This window comes from Mesoplodon mirus (assembly GCF_964341445.2).
Source record: "Mesoplodon mirus genome assembly, chromosome: 5".
NCBI classification, from domain to species: Eukaryota; Metazoa; Chordata; class Mammalia; order Artiodactyla; family Ziphiidae; genus Mesoplodon; species Mesoplodon mirus.
This window is the reverse complement of record NC_138980.1, coordinates 67,007,814-67,027,627: the sequence shown is the minus strand read 5'-3', so window position 1 is coordinate 67,027,627 and position 19,814 is coordinate 67,007,814. Positions and strand designations below refer to the sequence as shown.

At 44.1% G+C, this 19,814-nt stretch overlaps 2 protein-coding genes across 2 annotated transcripts in view; one reads left to right on the top strand and one right to left on the bottom strand.

The window, feature by feature from the left end:
* Positions 1–2,317, top strand: part of CYSTM1 (cysteine rich transmembrane module containing 1) — a 71,465-nt gene extending 69,148 nt beyond the window's left edge. Inside the window, exon 3 of the mRNA XM_082620612.1 lies at positions 1,833–2,317. Within this exon, the coding sequence (XP_082476738.1) occupies positions 1,833–1,939 (107 nt within the window). The 3' untranslated portion in view covers positions 1,940–2,317. The remainder of the gene's footprint in view (positions 1–1,832) is intronic.
* A 1,421-nt stretch (positions 2,318–3,738) lies between these two features.
* The window catches only part of PFDN1 (prefoldin subunit 1), a 63,056-nt gene continuing 46,980 nt past the window's right edge, over positions 3,739–19,814 (bottom strand). The window contains exon 4 of the mRNA XM_082620609.1: positions 3,739–4,142. Coding sequence (XP_082476735.1) covers positions 4,059–4,142 — 84 coding nt within the window. The 3' untranslated portion in view covers positions 3,739–4,058. The remainder of the gene's footprint in view (positions 4,143–19,814) is intronic.

Sequence of the window (19,814 nt, the reverse complement as noted above, 5' to 3'; positions counted from 1 at the left end):
CCGCAGGGTTGTGAAGATCAAGTGGTGCTGAAAGGCCCTCAGCACAGGTCCAGGCACATCGTGAGCACCTCTGTAAACGCCAGTTTAAGAGAGACTGCAGGACCTGGCACATAGCAACCCAACTTCGCGCTGGGTCTCAGGCCTGGCTAAACAGGCTGTTTCCAGAGCTGGCAGAGGAGGGGGACTTTATGTCCCAGGGGCAGCAGAGTGGCAAGGAGAATACAGCAAGAGATTATTCAAGGGGGTCCACAGCCAACTGTGTTCTCAGTTTCCCTGACAACACTACCCATGCAGGATCAGCGGAGACATGGGAACTTGGGCAGGTGGCAGGTGACACCCTGCTGCGGTGACCCCAGAGTTTTGAGTGCCCAGGCCTTCAGTGGGTGGGGTGGGCTCCGGCTGGAGTGAGAGAGGACTGTCCTGGAGCCTGTTCACCCCTGTGCTCCTCCTGGTCCCTATGCTACCCAGTTGGGGCCTGAATTCACATCCTGCCTCTGGCTGGTCCTGTGCTGAACAAGAGACTTACTACAAGTCTTGATCCTTACCTGTGAAATGGGAATGATGGTAACATCTATCTCAAAGTTACTCTTAAGACTAAATCAGGTAATGTGCCTTACCAGACCTCAAAAAAATAAATGGGTTGTCGCCTCTTCTTTGACTAGGCTTGCCTGGTGGTGGGTCTTGTCTCCCAGACCCTGAACAACTTTGTCTGTGTTGAGAGGGGCCATATGAAAACAAGCCGAGATTAGACCTGTGCCGTGAGAGAAGGGAAAGGGATGTCTCTGTGGAGGGCGGCTGATACAACAGAACCTGGACAAGCTCACACTAAACCCAGCGTGTTCTAGCTACTTACTATACCAGGCTCTAGAGAGAAGAGTTGCCAAGAGAGGAGGTATAAAAATAGATACACAAAAATAGAACTAAAAGATGCCAAAGGACTGATTTAATTTATAAGATTCGTGTATTCATGAACTTTCAAAAAGTTTAAGATCCTTACTGCTTATTACTGAGTTTGATGATGGTTGTTTTGAGATTTTCTTAAAAGTGGCTGCAGATCCTCTGAGGCCAAGGTCAACCATCAGACATTCTAATGGGAAGCGAGGCTGACGTGAGCCACAGCTCACGAGTAAAGGGTTGGTTGGGGGTCCTTCTTGATCTGGGGATTTGTTTGGCACTCAGATCTCTTAATACAGCGCTTAGCCCTGACAGGGCTCAAATTTCCTACTCCATTCTGAGGAAATGCAAGAGTACTAGGCTCCAGCCATAGCCTCCCACTTGCCTAGGTTTTCATCCTGCCTACCATTGCTTTGTGCAAAAGTTGAGAGGCTGGAGCACATACTGCATTGGCCAGGTATGAAAACCAAGATTCTTGGTTAATCTTTTAAAGCCTAAAGCCCCCTTTTTAGGAGATTTTTACTTACTCTCTTGCTCTTGGGAGATGGCTTAGCTGTATCAGAAGAAATGCCCCCCAGTTCCCCTGTAGGATTCGGCACAGAGTGCTGCCTGGTTTATAAACCAAGTAGGGTTAGCCAACTCTGGCCAGAGAGCAATGGACATTTCTTACTTAACTGGCTGCCTTGCTGTGAGGCCACTGGGTAGGTTCCCTAGTGCCCTCCTGCAGGGATGAATGTCCTTAGGAGGAGGAGGGAAAGTAGTTGAGCCACCCTTCCTCCAATCATCACCCAAGACTGCATAAGTGGAAAGGCTGCACAAAGTCTGCTCACTGGCTTCCAGCTGCTGTATGTAGCTCTCCCTTGGTCTGGGAGGTGTTGGCCCTGTAGAGCCTGGGGTTTGTGCCCGTTCATTTTCACCCTCTCTCCCCTTCCCTCCAGTGTATGTGGTGGAAGACCAAAGAAGGGATGACCTGGGCCCATCTACCTGCCTCACAGCCTGCTGGACTGCCCTCTGTTGCTGCTGTCTCTGGGATATGCTCACCTGACCACCCTGGCTCTCCTGTCCTGCCAGCTCTGCCGCCACCGCCAACAAGTGTGCCTGCCCCCATCTCTTCGGATTGCTGAAATCAATGACTAGCTCTGCACAGACACTTCTACCTTCAACGCAGTGGGATTCTAGATTAGCAGGGGTTGCTGCTGTTTAATTCAGTGACTTGATCTTTTTAATGTTCAAATCCATTTCTTATTGGTCTTTCACAAATGTGCTAAATGACTTTCATTTTTTTGGCCAAAGGCTTAGTGACAAAATATATATTTATAATTTTAAAATTATACATTCAAGGTAGTGGCATGATGTAACATACCACTGAATGATTTCTCTGCTAACACCCTTATATGTTTCAATAAATTTGTTTAAACTTCAACTGTCTCAGTTATTCCAGATACAATCTAAACCCTGGGTTTCTCAGCCACTGTCCAGTATATGATGAGGAGCCGATCTACCTTTTCATTCTGGCTGCTACTAGGCTACCTTTTCATTCTGGCTGCTACTAGGAAGGCAGGGTCCAAGGCCAGGTGTCCTTTAGCCAGGTCAAGGAGTCCTCACTGAGCTAGCATTCTCTCCCTAGTCCCACTGAGATATGGACTCACCAAGGAGCCACACTGGCTTTTACCCAGAGCATAGGAAAGGGCATCTTGGTAACTGTGGCTGCCCCAGGGCCTGCTCTGGAAGGAAAAGCCACAGTTGGGGCTCAGGGCGAGACTGAGGCTTTCTCTTCCTGCTGTCCCCTCCCACAACCCAACCCCCGTCCACTGACACACAAAGAAGAGAGCTGTCATAATACAAACTAGTCAGCCAGGCCATCCATCTCAGTTTTGACCGCAGGGTGGCGCTGAGCCACCATAGCAGCAAGTCTAATTTTCCTTCTTCAGCTGGCCAGCCCTGAGAGGCATAGTTGACAGCTCCTTGCCTAACCTCGCCTGCCCACTTTCCCTCTGAATCAGCCAGGTGCTGATAAATAACTACCAGCTCTCTCTCTTTAAAGACAAACAAAAAGCCAAGATTTTGTAGTATCACCTGATTTCTGTGGAGTAAATGGTAGGTCCCACCGTAGCGGATTTCAAGCTACCAACGTGATATCCTGAACATGCAGTTGGGAAGACAAGGGCAGGAGTGCACTGCTATGCATTATTTCCACCATCCAGATACAATAGACTGCTCACCTCAGAAACACAGATAATGGCCAAATTTAGTAAAGTAATTCAGAAGGGGTAAGTTCTAAATACTTATTAACCTTATTTTTAATATAATTTAATGGTAAATTTACAAACTTAATTTTTAATAATGGCTACTGTTTAACAACTGGCTTGCAACAAAGTTCCTGAAAATTAAATAACTGGCTCTCCTGAGCCAGTACAAGCCACCGCCAGCACACCACTGCCCCCACGCCTCCAGGAGGCCTCAGGATTGTAATGTCCACCCTATGAACTGACCAAAGGGAGACCGTCTGGGAGTGCTGCTGGTTTATTACCAGCTTTTCTTTTACAGTGTTTGGGAGGAACTGGGAAAGGAATCTTTAGGCAGACTGCCACTGAGGCACCACTGTTGTGTCCACTTACATTCATTCAGCTGTGCCCTGCTCTCCCTTTCTTTATCTGCATACTACATGGAGGCTTAGAAGTTGAGGGGTTTACCTAAAGGAACAGAAAAAAGAATGCAAGGCTTCAATGCAGAAGGAGCAGGCCCACGGCCCTGGAGGAGAACAGGGAGGAGCTGAGGTGGAGATAGCCTCTGCCTCTCTGATCCTCTGTTCTCATCCATCAGCTCAAGAAAAGCAGACTTAGCAGAGTGGGACAGATGTCTTTTATTGGTCTGACCAGCGTGACTAGTTGTAGGCCCAGGAAGAGCTCTCCTATCTGTCCCGGCTCCCATCTTCCCTCTCCTGGGGGTTCATGACTCACCCCCAGGGAAGAAGGGTGGCAGGCAGAGCCAGGATAAAAAATACAGGGATGGGATCTGAAAGGGGCTCCAAGTGATGCATAAAACATAGGGTTACCAGACCATCCAGATAAAATGTCCATCAGGCAGAGCAGAAGCAGTTTCCCTATACAGGCCCCTGGCCAGGAACGGCAGGGGTCAGGAGGAAGAGCTTCCCTAGAGGCTTCCTACTGTGCCCTTCGTGCCATCAGCATCTCCCGGATATTGTCCTCAGCTTCCTTCACACTCCGCTCCAGGTAGGATTTTTTCTGCTGCAATATGAGAAGGAAATAAGGGTTAGGACCAGGGGGAATGTGCCAAGTTGGCAGATGCAGCTTCTATGGCCAATGGTTATGGCTCCTCTGTGACCAGTGACTTCCAGGAGCCTGTTGTCTATTGGGAGCCAAGTATACACACCTGCCCAGAGTGTCCCCCACCCCGACCCCTGGGCACAGGGAGGGGGTTGCTCGGTACAGGAAGCAGGAGTGCTCTCTGGATGGCAATAGCACTCTTCCCCCAGAAGGAAGTAGACTCTAAAAACAGGCGTCTTGGTACATGAAGTTATACCAGACAGACAAAGGCCAGGAAATTCCAGGACAAAGCTCTGGCCCCATAACAGATTGTCTCTCAAGGTTTTCCATGGCCCAGGCCAGGCGCCTGGTAGCTGCCACTGCTGCAAAATGGACAGCATACCCTCTGCTCTGTCCAGCAAGATGATAGATAGGCTGCATCACACGTCTCACCAAGGCAGATGAGTCAAGATGAAATCTGCTTTTCTAATGAAACTGCTGCCTGCCAGGAATCCAGGACAGTGACACACTGAGTAAAACAGACCTTTTGGAAGTTTATCTCCTACCCCATCTGGGTCCTAAATTAAAAATCTCAACTTAAGACAAAGAACTTTACTTCCAGGAGCCACATGTGGACCAGGATTAACAAAGATTAGTCAAAGGAAATGATGTCTGTACATTATTTGCCCTGTGGTCACCCCAGAAGTATGGTGGCTTCACCACTGGTCCCTGCCCTGAGGACACCGTTGTGGCTACATTCCCACTTAACAGACATGAAATGAAGTCTCCCTTTTTGGGGAATGCTCAAAATAATCCTCCCCCAGGGTGCATGTGACTGAGCCACACTAGAGCCAGAAATGCAGAGCCCTAGCCCAGATGCAGCCAGTGCCCTTCCCTCACCCCTCCTCCCTTCACCCAAGCAGCTGGGGGTTCACTTTGACTACTGAAGTGCCCAGGTGACCTGGGGAAGCCAGGGAAAGGCTGGGGCAGAGGGCAGGTAAGCAGCCTGGTCTCAGGCCTTGCTTGGGAACTGATCCCCAACCTCTGAGACAGGAAAATGGAATGAAGTGCTTCTATTACCTGAGGCCTTCACCAATAAACCTCTCAGGTGCCCTTTCTACATATCCCTGTCTCTAATTTCTCCCACTCTCTGTCCAGATTTTTTTTTTAAAAGAAGATGTTGGGGGTGGAGTTTATTAATTAATTTATTTTTGCTGTGTTGGGTCTTCGTTTCTGTGCGAGGGCTTTCTCTAGTTGCGGCACGCGGGGGCCACTCTTCATCACGGTGCACGGGCCTCTCACTATCGCGGCCTCCGTTGCTGCGGAGCACAGGCTCCAGACGCGCAGGCTCAGCAGTTGTGGCCCACGGGCCCAGCTGGCATGTGGGATCCTCCCAGACCAGGGCTCGAACCCGTGTCCCCTGCATTAGCAGGCAGACTCTCAACCACTGCGCCACCAGCGAAGCCCCAGATATTTTAAAAAATATTTTCCTTTAGGTGCCAAATGCTGAGGCATCCACAATATTTTTTAGTAAAATTTTATTGAAGTATAGTTGATTCACAATGCTGTGCCAATTTCCGCTGCACAGCAAAGTGACCCAGCTACACACATATATATTATTTCACGTTCCCCTCCACCACAGTACATCATAGGACACTGAACGTACTTACCTGTGCTACATAGCAGGACCCCACCGTTTATCCATCCTATATATAATAGTTTGCATCTGCTAATCCCACAAATCTTTATCATAGTTCTTATGTGAACCTCTGGTTCCTATTTGTCTTCTAACTTCAAATTTCTTGAAGGCGAGAAAGAGCCCGATCTCTTTACTCATCTCCCATCTGTCCAACTTGCACACAATTCCTTACAAAAGAACAGGAGCTCCACAAAAACTCATAGTGACCATGATAATTCTATGGCTGAGGAAATTTGTTTAATTACACTGCGAAACCTGATATAGTCCTTTCACTGTGATATCAGAGTGGGAACTTACACTTCCCTTGATAAACAACTTGTGGTGAGTAAAAACGAGGCAAATACTAGTAACTCCTGATACACATCTGAAGAACGTACATGTACTAGGTGTTGTGCAGCAGCTAGACAGCAAGTGCCATGCACCATTCTGGGCACCTTTGGGGTCCCAGCTCTGTAGGAATCTAAGGAAAAGGCTTGTGGAGCAAGTGGGGTTCTATCCCGGCAGTAATCAGCCAGTGCTCAGGAGCCCAGGTCTGTTGCATTCCATCTCTGCCAACTTGCTGCCCCAGCTAGCAAGACCATAAACTTGGAGCAGCAGCAAGAGCTTTTCTCCCTACTGCCCAGGCCTCTGGCCAATCAAATTCAGGTTGTAATTCTCAGCTTTAAAATTCTTCATTCTGTCACATCTCTTCCTTCTATCTTCCACTTCCAGTTTCATTACTTTTTCATGATTTTTACTACTGCATATCCTAAAGTCTTCAAGTTTCAAAAATAATGTAAAATGAACCTGTCTTTAAATCTTTAGTTTAAATAGATTTACTGGACATGAAAAAAATTTTTTTTCATCCCAACAGATGGGGCATCTCTAGCACAAACCTGCTTTCTAACTGTATTTCAATAGTTCCTGTCTCATCCTCAAACATACCTAAGCCCAGAAGACCCTCATAGTCAAACCCGGACCAAAGCACATGATGTGGGTTGAACTGTGTCTCACAAAAAGACACGATGAAGTCCTAATCCCCGGTACCTGTGAATGTGACCTTATTTGGAAATAGGGTCTTTGCAGATGTAACCAAGTTAAGATGAGGTCATACTAGATTAGGGCAGGCCCTAAATCCAATGATTAGTGTCCTTATAAGAAGGCCACGTAAAAACAAAGGGATACACAGGGGAAATGCCCTGCGTTGATAGAGGCAGAGAGTGGAGGGTTGCATCTGCAAGATTAGGAAGGCGCCAAGGATGGCCCACAACCACCATAAGCTAGAAAGAAGAAAGGAAGGAATCTTCCCTAGACCCTTCAGAGAGCATGGCCCTGCAACACCTTGATTTTGGACTTTCAGCCTCCAGAACTGTGAAAAAATAAACTTCTGTTGTTTTAAACCACCCAGTTTGTGGTAACTTGTTATCAGCCTTAGGACACCAATATAGCACCTGAAATGAAGGATGCTCCCAGAGACAGAATTTATCCCAAGGTTCTTTTGGACCCACAGCTTCTACCCACACTGAATCACAGAGGCCTAGGTAAGGATCCCTAAAAGTTAGAATACTGGGATTGTACTTATCCCAGAAATAACTGTCATAGAACTGACCCAAATACATATGAGACCATCAGAGAGAATGGAAAAAATTAAGGAGCCAATGACTAAGTTAAACTTTTTCTTCCTTGAATCTCCACAGCTTAAAACCACTAGTCAAATCAGAAACTCTGTGGACCCTGCTCTTCCCCATTCCTGTAAATAAAAACTCCATTCCTGCAACTCAAGACAAAAACTTGAGTGTCATCCTTGAATCTTCTTTCTTTCACATCTGACATCCAATCAAACAACAAATCCTGTCAGTGCTATCTCAAAATGCATCCAGAATCTGACCTTAATGAAGAGCCTCCTAAGTGGTCTCCTTTCTTCTGTCCTTGACCCCCTTCAGTTTCTTCTCCACACAGTGGCCAGAGTCATCTTTCAACACTTAAAACCTTCCAATGGCTTTCCATCTCTCTCAAAATAAAAGGCAAAAGCCTTTTCAAAAAGCCACGTACAGTCCTGCTCTAAGCTGACTCTGACCTCCCGTCCCATGACTCCCTCTCTCTCTCTCCAGCCACACTGGCCTTCAAGCTGTTCCTCCAACCCACCAGCTATGCTCCTGCCTGTCCTTTGCCTTTGGGTCTCTTTGTGTAGGAACTCTCTTCCCCAGATATCTACATTACTTGCTCCTTCACATCCTTCAGGTCTTTCTAAAGTGTCACCTTATGGGAAAGGCCTTCTTGATCAAATGCAGTTCCATACTCTCTATTCTCCTCACCTTGATTTTCCTCCTTAGCACCTATCGCCACCTGAAGCGGCATCTGTCTGTCTGTTTTCCCTTATGAGAAGGAAAGGTCCATGAGGGCAAGACTTTGTTCTACTCACTGATATAGTCCCAGTGTCTAGAAGAATTGCTGGTTCATAATAGGAACTCAATAGTTGTTGAATACAAGTGCATTTATCGTGGGAAATGATGCCTTACTGATTTACTTGTACACACACTCCTTTTTAGTTTTCCCTCCCAACCTGAATGAGGAATACATTCCATCAGAGGAAGCAAAGGCAAAAAATGACCATTCTCCTTCAAGGTGGTTTTCAGTTTTTGACATTGCCCTCTAACCTCTGCCCCTAGATAAACACAGGTTTAAAACTCAGACCTCACTGATCCTGATGGGGACATGAAAACCTTGCTCCCACAAACAGGCCCTAAGGGTCAAAGCCCTTACGCTTTATTATCAGGTCAACTTGTAAAACCATAAAACCATCCCAATTTCCCACTGTCCTGGAGTTGAAAATCCTTGAGAAACTGCTCCATGTGATGTCAGTGTCAGGGCCGCTGTGCACTACAAGGGGATAATACTTGCTGTGGAAACTCTAGGAGGCACGTGAAACCTCCACCTTCCACCAGGAGTCCTGGGAAGGCATTTGCTGGCCTCACTGCAGCACCTTTCCGTCTTACTGAGCAATCTCCCTCAGAACCCTGTCTGTAGGAAATTCTCTCCTGGCATCAAACCACAGAGCTCTAGGTGCGGCAACATTCTTGTGGGGCCTTGTCCTCACGTAAAATTCTGAGATTTCCTGTGGGGCTCAGCACGGCCAGGGAAATGATGTTGTTGGCCTTATTGCTCATCAGCCTGAAGTTCTTCTTTCCGGGAGTCAGACTGAGGGGCTGGTATTTCATTCTCATCCTCTCACAAAGGAAAGAGGCTCAAGTCCCTAGAACTTTTCCAACATGACACAATCTCTCAAATAGACTCCTGAGGTAATTCATCTTGTGACACTATCTCTATAGACGTTTCTTCTTTTCTTAGGAACTTTGTCTCTTTCTCTAAATTAATATTTTTCCTGTTTGTATTATCTTAGGGTATAGAAAAGTCTTTTCCCCTATCACCTTTTATTTCCCCACTTGTAAAATGAAGATTTGGGTAACACCAAATTAAGAACTCAAGAGTTTCAATGAATCTCATGTTCTCTCAGTCTGCAGAGCTGTAAAATGGCCAGAGGGGGCCAGCTGCCCAAAATGGGGAAGTTTAGCAAGAGGCCAAGAATTCACTGAAGGCTGAGGAGGCATGCCTTGGCGGCCAGGGTAAAATGTGAAGAAGGCAGGGAAACAAGAGGAAGAAGAGAAAAACAAAGGCAGTGCAGGGGCACAATGAGAGAACTCAGAAAGGGAAATGAGACACGGATGGGCAGAGCTCTGAAAGTGCAAGTGCTACAACAGCCTGAATGGGTGAGGAGCACTCACCAGAGGCAGGAAAGGCAGCCAGACATGACTGGGAATCTGAAGGTAAGAGACAAGTGATCCAAGGACATATGTCCACTTGTGAACTCATCGGGGTTTATCCACTTCACCATTAAGGACACAACTAGGCTACAAGGTAACTGCTGAGCTACATACGGCTGGGAGACAAGCTGAAAGAATGAGAAAGCAATTTTAGGCATGGAGCAGGAGAATAAAGAGAAATCTAAGAAGTTTCTTTTAGAAACTGCTTTCAAGACATCTTTCAGAGGTTCCTCTGCTGAAAGACAGGGACAAAAGACTTGGGATCAAGTTGAGCAATGACCTTGGTTTTTCTCCCAGATGTTCTTTTACCTACCTGCTAAAGAGACTATGACACTGCTACCGTATGGGGTCAGACTCCCAAATCCCACCTATGATCACATGGCTCAATGTACCCAAGATAAACCCCTGCTCTACTCAAGTACCTTAGAGCAGATGGGGGGGGGGGACAGGGTGGATTCTTATTTCTTCCAAATGATAGTGTTTAGCCATTTAGTCCACCTAAAGTTTATGTGATCTCTATCTACTATTGCCCTCCCTAAATGAATAAGCTTCATTTAAGTCCCAGAGAAAGACCAGTACATCAGACAACCTAAGAAAGAAAGAAAACAAGCTCACAGGTAAATGAAGAGCAAGGAGAGGCAACTGTTCCGATGCATATGGCAGAGATCAGGCTTCAGCCAAAGAATCATTATATTTATAGGGACCAAACTTAAAACGATAAGCCAATAATCATGTCAAGTGATAAACAGCTGATGTAGGTAGGGACATTTGGCTCAAAGAATATTAAGGGGAGAAGGAACCCAATCACTAACTTAAATATCTAAAACAATGGCTCTTAAAGTATGGTCCCCAGACCAGCAGCACCAGCAACACTGGGGAACTTGTTAGAAATGCATGTTCTTGGGCCCCAACCCAGACCTACTGAATATGAAACTCTAGGGGTGGAGCTTGGCAATCTGTTTTCACAAGCTCTCCAGGTGATTCTGATGCAAACTGAAGTTTGAGAATCTTCAAAAGTGCAAGTCAGCAAAATTCTTCTATAAAGGGCCAGACAGTAAATATTTTAGGTTTTGTGGGGTTGTCTCTGTCACAACTACTCAATTCTGCCACTATAGTGCAAAAGCAACATAAAAAACGTGCAAACAAATGGGCATAGCTAAGTTCTAAAAAACACAAAAACAGGCAAGTCAAATCTGGTCAGCAGGCTACAGTTTGGCAACCTCTCTTCTGAAAAAAGAGAGAGCCTTAAAAGGTAGAACTGAATCTAGCACGTAGGGATTTTAACTTTCCATGAAAGTTGCCTAATGAAAGCATAAATTTCCATCCATGCATCATTCCATTCATTCATTCAAGCCTACTGCCAAACCATTTCTCCTCTTTTTTTCCTCCAAAAATCCTGGTTCCTGAAGTTTGTAGCATCATGGTGTACCATCCTCTTCTCCCTTCCTTGCTGCTGCAATCTACCAATCTACCAATATCCTGGGTACTGCCCCTCATTCATCGGAAGCTCTTCCTCTCCACCACTGCTGCACCACTTGAGGTGACTTCAACAAGAATGGAGATGATCCATCCAATACCATGACCTTCTCTCCCCTCACAATTTTTACTTTACTCCACCTGAGCCACCCAGCTCATGTCCATACCCTAGAGATTTGACAACACCAGTAACTGCACCACCTCCAGAATTTCAATTTCACCGCCACTACTGCCTATTTTTCCAGGTCCTTTCGACCTGGTAACTCTCCCTCCAGCACTTCTTCAACCACATCACTCAACAAGTTTTTCATTATTCATTCTGCTTCCATGACCTTCTCCCCTCCCACCCAGCTCAGCTTCCACAGTCCATCATTTATATTTATTCCCCTCTGAACTCCCTTTTGCCCCTCTCTCCCTCTGTTGCACTTCCCTGGCAAAATACCAACCCAAGCTAAACCCAACCATCTACCTACTCCATGTTTGTACCCAAATAGCTGAATGTTGCTGGAGAAAAACACTTAAGTGTGCTGCATGGTTTTACTTTAAATTTAGGACTAGGAATCTCAAATAGGCACTCACCAGTGTCCAGAAATTCTATTAAATTTTCTTAATATATTAAATTCTCTGCTCTCCAGGGCTTCCCTGGTGGCACAGTGGTTAAGAATCCACCTGCCAATGCAGGGGACACAGGTTCGAGCTCTGGTCCGGGAAGATCCCACAGGCAAGGAGCAACTAAGCCCGTGAGCTGCAACTACTGAGCCTGCGCTCTAGAGCCCGTGTGCCGCAACTACTAAAGCCCTCATGCCTAGGGCCCATGGTCTGCAACAAGAGAAGCCACCACAACAAGAAGCCCGCGTACCACAACAAAGAGTAGCTCCCGCTCGCCACAACTAGAGAAAGCCCGCGTGCAGCAACGAAGACCCAATGCAGCCAAAAATAAATTAATTAAAAAAAATTCTCTGCTCTCCAAAGTAACTATTTCATACTTTATCTTGTCTCCTCAAATCTCCTATACTCTCTCCTCCCCTCTCATTCCCAGCTGAAAAAACAGCAGCAATCTGATGAGAATTATCTCTTTCCACTACCATATCTACCATCTGACCTACACCTATACATATACTCTCTTCTTTCCCTGTGTTAAAATGGATAGAGGGGTTGTGTTTTGATAGAAGTAGAAACACAACCCTTCCACTTGGGTGTTGAATCCATCCCCTTCTCAAAAATTTCACTCCTACAGTCATCCTTTTTCTTTCTTCCTAATCTTCAACGTCTCTTTCTCTGCAAGATCCTTCTTGGGAAGGCAAGTCACACACACACACACAAAAAAAACACCTTTCTTGTCCTCATATTCCCCTGTAGGTACTGCCTCCTTTCTCTCCTCCCCTTCTTGCAAAACCTCTTGAACCAATTGTTTAGTAGTTGCCTCCACTTCCTTACCTCCCATTATCTCCTCAAACCTCTCCAATCATGCTTCCCATCTACCCTAGTGAACTTACTGTAGTCCAGGTCACCAACGATCTCTATGTTGCCCAAAGCAGTGGTTATTCTCTGTTCTCTTCTTACTCAACCCGTTCTTACTCATCAACAGCATTCAACACAATTCTTGAAATACTTTCCTCTCTTAGCTTTCATGATTCCACACTCCTATTTTCTTCCTACATTACTGGCTACCCCTTCTAAGTTATCTTTTGCTGACTACCCCTCCTCTGCTCAACTTCAAAATGTTGACATTTTCTGGAAAGCTGTCCTTAACTTCTCTCCATCACTCTCTCTTAGAAACCTTCATCTAGTCTCATAGCTTTAAACATCATTATGACTCCCAAATTTATATCTCCAACCTAGACCTCCCCTTAATTCCAGATTTACACATCAAATTGCTTATAAAACGTATCTTCCTGGATGTCAAACCCACACTTAACATGTCTAAAACAAGCACAACTGACTTATAGTCACCCCACACCCTCCCAGTCTTCTCCATCTCAGTGAATGGCAGTCATCCAATTGCTCAATTTAAAAACCATAGAGGGCTTCCCTGGTGGCGCAGTGGTTGAGAGTCTGCTTGCTGATGCAGGGGACACAGGTTCGTGCCCCGGTCTGGGAAGATCCCACATGCCGCGGAGCGGCTGGGCCCGTGAGCCATGGCTGCTAGGCCTGCGCGTCCAGAGCCTGTGCTCCGCAACGGGAGAGGCCGCAACAGTGAGAGACCCGTGTACCGAAAAAAAAAAACAAAAACAAAAAACCACAGAGACAAAAAAATACAAAAGCCAACAGAAGCCATCCCTGATTCTTCTCTTTTCCTCGAACCCAATATCCCCCCACAGCCACCCATCAGTCTTAACTTACTTCCAAATATATCCCGAAACCATCCTCTTCTTTCTATCCAGCTCCACTGCTACCATCCTAGTCCAAGCCTCCGTCATCCTCGCCTGGATGTTTGTCATGGATATTTCAACATGTAATTCAGGTTACTTTCTGCTCAAAACCCTTGAAAGTCTTCCCATGACACTTCGAATAAAATCCAAACTCCTTAACCTGGGCAATAAGGCCCTGCATGATCTGGTCCCTGCCAACCACTCCAACCTTATTATGACTCCTCTCCCTTTCACTTGCTTAAACAATTCCACCAAACTTTTTCCAACCATAAGACATTTGCATCATCTGTGCCTTCCACCTGGAATGTTCTTCGTTTGGATACTTTTAAGTGGCCAGCTGCTGCTTTTCATTCAGATATAGCTGAAATTTCACCTTTTCAGAGAGGCCTCCCCAACAACTCTCTAAAATATCACCCTTTACTACATGATATTTTCTTGTTTATACCTTTACTGTGTGTATCTGAATGTAAGTTCCATAACAGTAGGGAATCTTCTCTGACTTGATTAAAGCTTCATCCTCAGTACCAAGAACTGACATAATTAATTTAACCAACATTTATTGAGCACTCAATATATGTTAGACCCAAAGAGCACTGGGATTAGAGCAGTGAACAAGTCAAACACTTATTCACCGAGATTACGCTGTTGCAGGGCACATAGACATTTAATAGTCTACTAGAGGAAACACCTGGTATAATCAAGGAAATCACAGAAGCACTTTTGAACAAGCTCTGAAGGATGAGTAGGAATTAATAAAGTGGAGAGGTTAGCATGACGAAAGAGCAATTCCAGGCAAATGGAGCAGCAAGAGCAAAGGTCAAATGAAGCAAGACATGCTCAGGAACTAAATGACAGCCAGTGAGGCTGAAGTACTGAAATGCGGGGTGGGGCAGGGAGGGATAGATAATATAGAAGGATGAGGCTGGTGAAATTGAGTCAGATCATACAGGGTCATAAGCCATATTAAAAATTTGGTATTTATCTTAAAGATGATGAAAAGCCACAAGGTCTTAAGCAGGAGAAACAAAAAAATCAAATTTCCATTGAAAATAAAAAATTACTCTGGCTGCAACACAGAGAATGAGTTAGAGCAGAGCTTCCTGCAGAAAGCCCAGTGAGTCATGAATGGGTAATAGATGTGTCCAAGATATTGATCCTTTTAGTCCCTAGAGTGGCCGGGTGCGTTCAGGGCAGCCAGAGCCCCCCTGGGCAGTTGCCTCCACCTTGAGCACGCTTTGTCCTCTTAGCCCAGTGAATCATGCAAATACTCCTCTAGGTGCTGTGATGTAAAAAGGGTTGGGAAGCACTGGGTTACAGAATACAAGTGTGAATGTTGAGAAACCCACTAGGAAGCCATTGCAATAATCTTGGAAAGAGATGACAGTATCTTAGTGGTGGCAATGGATCTAGAGAAGAATAGATTCAAGAAATATTCAAGGGTTTCCCTGGTGGCGCAGTGGTTGAGAGTCTGCCTGCTGATGCAGGGGACACGGGTTCGTGCCCCGGTCCAGGAAGATCCCACATGCCGCAGAGCAGCTGGGCCCATAAGCCACGGCCGCTGAGCCTACATGGCTGGAGCCTGTGCTCCGCAATGGGAGAGGCCACAACAGTGAGAGGCCCACGTACCGCAAAAAAAAAAAAAAGAAAAAGAAAAAGAAATATTCAAGAAAAAAATCAACAAGAGGACTTCACCAAGTCCTTCACCATAACCTTCATTATTTATCGGAAGTTAGGGGGGGGTGTCAAGAATACCTCCCAAGAGGACCAGGTTTGGAAAAAAAGATTATAAGTTTAGTTTTAGACACATTGAGTTTAAGGTATCTGTGAAACATCCAAGTGAGATGAGAGAAGAGAAACAGATTGGGGCAGAAATTAACACACCATTGTAAAGCAACTATACTCCAATAAAGATATTTAAAAAAAAAAAACAGATTGGGTCTGAAGTTCACAGAAGTCTGGGCTAGAGATACAATTTTACATATAGGTAGTACTTGAAGCCATGAGAATGAAATTCCTAGAGAAGGAACTCAGAATAAGAGGACTTAGCCTTATAAAAGTCAACATTTAGTAAGAATGAAAGGAAGAGGAGGAACCAGCAAGTAACACTAAAAAGGAGGGAAAAGGATGAGATGACTAGAAATCACTGGATGTGTTCAAGTAGGAACCATGACGAAAACATGTCAGAAATGGTTGGGGGCAGGGGAGGGGAGTGCTCCATCAAGTGGAGCCTCTAGGATATCTTCCAACTTTAAAAAGTCTAGGGAATTCCCTGGTGGTCCAGTGGTTAGGACTCCAAGCTCTCACTGCTGAGGGCCTGGGTTCAATCCCTAGTCAGGGAACTAAGATCCCACAAGCCACGTGGTGCAGCCAAAAAAATGAAAATAAAAAGTCTATAGCTCTTTGAGACCTGACCCTAAAACTTCATGAAGGAAAACTACCCAATATTTTAATTGTCACAGATGAGCCCTAAGAGTATGTGTACTGTAGTGTCAGGATAAATAATTTCACCTCCTAACTTCAAAGGAGACACTGGGCTTTGTACAGATCCAACACAAGCATTGTAGAAGTATCAGTATAATTATGCCCAAGGAAATTATGAGAAGGGCTGAAATGCTATAGTCAGGAAATAAAGATGCAAAAAAATGTCCTTCAGAGACCACACAATGCCACAACTGAGAACTGTGTGTTGTATAAATCTATTAACAGTATACTAAACATGACAAGTATTTGATTCAGGATCTGCGTAAAAGAGATCAGAAAAAGGATGCACAAAGACCACTACCAATATCACAACCCTGAGGTCCTTGATTCCTTTCTAAAACAAACCAAAAAACCCTAAAAATTATAGCCCTCATAGGACACTATTCTAAGTTCCATCATATATGAGAAATAAATGTACACAGTATATAATAAAGAAGTCTCATGAAAACAAATTTTACAAAAGCAAGACATTTCCTCATATACACTGTTTTACTTCTGCTTCTCCAGGGTCAGAAAGCCAAGTATCTATCAATAGGACTATTAAAACTCTACAAGACTTCCAAATGAACAAATAAAACAAGTTTTACTATTTCAGTTGTCTTTAGTTTACTCTAATCTTACAAGAAGAGCAAGAGGATCAAATCAACAGTGTCTACTATGGAGTTTGGCCTGTAGGCATGGTAAAGGGGTAGGTGAATAAAGGTGTGCCTTCTGAGAGAGGAAGTAAGGGCAACACCTTGCATTCTTGGAAGTGGAGGTGTAACTGACTCACCTGTGGCAGCAAGACTAACATGCAAGTATGTGTGGCAAAAGCCTGAAGTCAGTCTGATCCTACTCTCTGCTCCAAGCAAGTCCAAGAATTTCTATTTTCTTATAACTCGACAACAAAAAAATTCACAACCCAATTAAATAATGAGCAAAGGACCCTCAAACAGACATTTCTCCACAGAAGATGTATTAATGGCCAATAAGCACATGAAAAGATGTTCAACATCATTACTCACTGGGGAAATGCAAATAAAAACCACAATGAGATACTATTGATACTTTACACCCACTAAGATGGCTATAATCAAAAATGGAAAATACGTGTTAACAAAGACATGGAGAAATCAGAACCCTCATATACTGATGGTGGGAAACGTAAAATGATACAGCTGCTATGGAAAACAGTTTGGCAGTTACTCAAGAAATTAAAAAGACAAAATTATCATATGACCCAGCAATTCCACTCTTAGGTATATACCCAAGTACGAGAAATGAAAACAGGTGTAGTAACAAAAACTTGTGAATGTTGACAGCATTACTCGTAACAGCCCAAAAGTAGAAACAACCCAAATGTCCACCATCAACTGATGAGTAGATAAACAAAATGTGGTATATCCATATAACTGAATATTATTCAGCCATAAAAGGAATGAAGAACTGATACATGCTACAACATTGATGAACCTTGAAAACACTAAGCTAAGTGAAAGAAGATAGACACAAAAAGCCACATGCTGTATGATATATTTATATGAATATCCAGAAGAGGCAAATCTATAGAGACAGAAAACAGATGAATGGTTACCAGGAAGGGGAAATGGACAACAAATGCTTAATGGGTAAGGGGTTTCTTTGGGGGGTGGGGGGCACGGTTGGTAATGAATATGTTCTAGAATCAGACAGTAATGATGGTTGTGTTTAAAAACAAGCATGACACGGCAAGTTCCTAATGAATTATTTTCAGAGCAAATTAGTCTTTACTCCACCCAAAGACTGAGAGTAACACATACACAAACCAGCCAGGATAAAATAAGCTGACGTACTAATTTCTGAAAATTAACTTTAATGTTATCAGCAGAAGCATTAACATTTAATGAGTTAATAAGGTACTCTGGGAGAGCCAATGGACAAACAAAGGCAAGGAAACTTCTATGTGATGATATTACTACTTTCCAATCAAGTAACATATTTATACAACTAAAAAAATAGAGATATGGCAACCGGAAACCCATAAAAGGACCTGGAGACAGTGAAAACAAGTAAAAGCTCAAAGCCACTAAAAGCACAGATGCATGACTCATCGGCACCTCCTCTGCTGATTTGTATAGGTCATCAGAGGGTAGAACTGGAGAACTATAAACACACTCTAATAGCAAAGGGTTATTTTATAAAGCTTTCAAAAAACCTCAGCTTTCTTTTTACTAAGAAAGAGAAAAGGAAAACTCATAGTTATACCTGTCGGTATCACCAAGAAATCACTGTTCTCTAACTCTAGGCTAAACCTCTAGGTCAGACAAGCAGCCCAGGGCCTTTGCTCATGGCTCTGAGTGTTCTGAGGGGCACTGAGAAGTCAGGTCACATTACCCAGTGACACTTCTCCATCCAGGGTGATAAGGGGCTCACAGCATGATGAAATCACTCTGTAGACCAGGCATCACAGCTGCCCCTTGTCCCAACTCCACACCCACCCAGGTTACCATGGAACTGGTACAAACAAATAGTTTAATATGCTATCAGCTCTGATCTAAGTAGCTGACATAACACCAATTAAATTTATGATGACACTGGAGTAATAAAAGAGCACTTGGCACACTTCTCTTTGCAAACATGATTCAAGGGGTGGTTTTCCTTTTGCCCCTTCTTCAATTTCTAGCTGCTAGGCCACTTAAAAGCCACTTAATCTCTTTACTCAAAGAGCTGGTGTTTAGGGGTTTATCATTTTATGAGAAAAGGACCACTAATATTAGAAATAGCTACTGGGAGTATCTAACCATGGCATAGGAATCCTCATTTCTTTCAGAGTAAAAGTGAATGATACAGTGGTTGGAATCTAGAATCCTGGGTTCCCACTCAAATCTCCCTCTCTTTCTGACTAATTATGGTTCTGGCTCTGTGAAGGACACATGATCTCCATTTCTAACACATGGGCAGAGGCCATGGACTCTTGTCTTGGCTTCACCACAGAATCCATGGCTATGAGGAAATGAGAGCAGCAGATATTATTAAGTGCACCAACCTGCTGGCGCTTGCATCCTTGAGCCCACTGACTAGCCTTACCAATGTCTATATTTATGCTACATATGGAAGGAGTCATCAGGCCTTTTGGCCACTTTTACACGCTATACACTAAAGCTATCAACAACAGGTCCTTTGAAGTTACATTTTCTTATGGAATACCCTACAGCAGTTAAACTGAGTAAACTACATATATTTATTAGTGTGGATAGAGCACACACACACACACAAAAGCAAGTTATTGAAAGACATGAACAATATGATATCATCTGTTGAAAATTAGATGTTATAAAACATGGATTGGAAAGATATACCTAATACCTGATAGCAGTTTCTCCTGGTGAGTGCGAATGAGACTAATGTGGAGCCAGGAGGCAAGTTACAAAGGAGACTTCAATTTCATTAGCATGGTTTTATTTTTGTAAAAAACAAACAAAAGTATATATTACAGTATTCTAACATTTGTTAGTTCTGGGTGGTGAGTACACAGGTGTTTGTTAAATTAGCTTTGTACATTTGTGTATCTTTATTTTTTTCCCAGTTAAAAAGAAACCTTTATCTTATAAGTACATGTTGGCAATATGCTCAATCAGTAAATAGTTACTGAGCATCCATAATATGCAAGTAAAAAAAATCGTGCATTTACCAAGTATTTACTGTGTGCCAGGCACAGTATCAAGTGATTTACATGTATTATGTTATGAGGTAGGTACTTTTTGTACGAAGAGAGAAATGCTGATCCTCTTCACCTCCAGTTTTCATCAGCTATCAGTCCTGGCCTCTTCAATCTACTCTCAGGAAGACTACTAGCTTTTCCGATTGG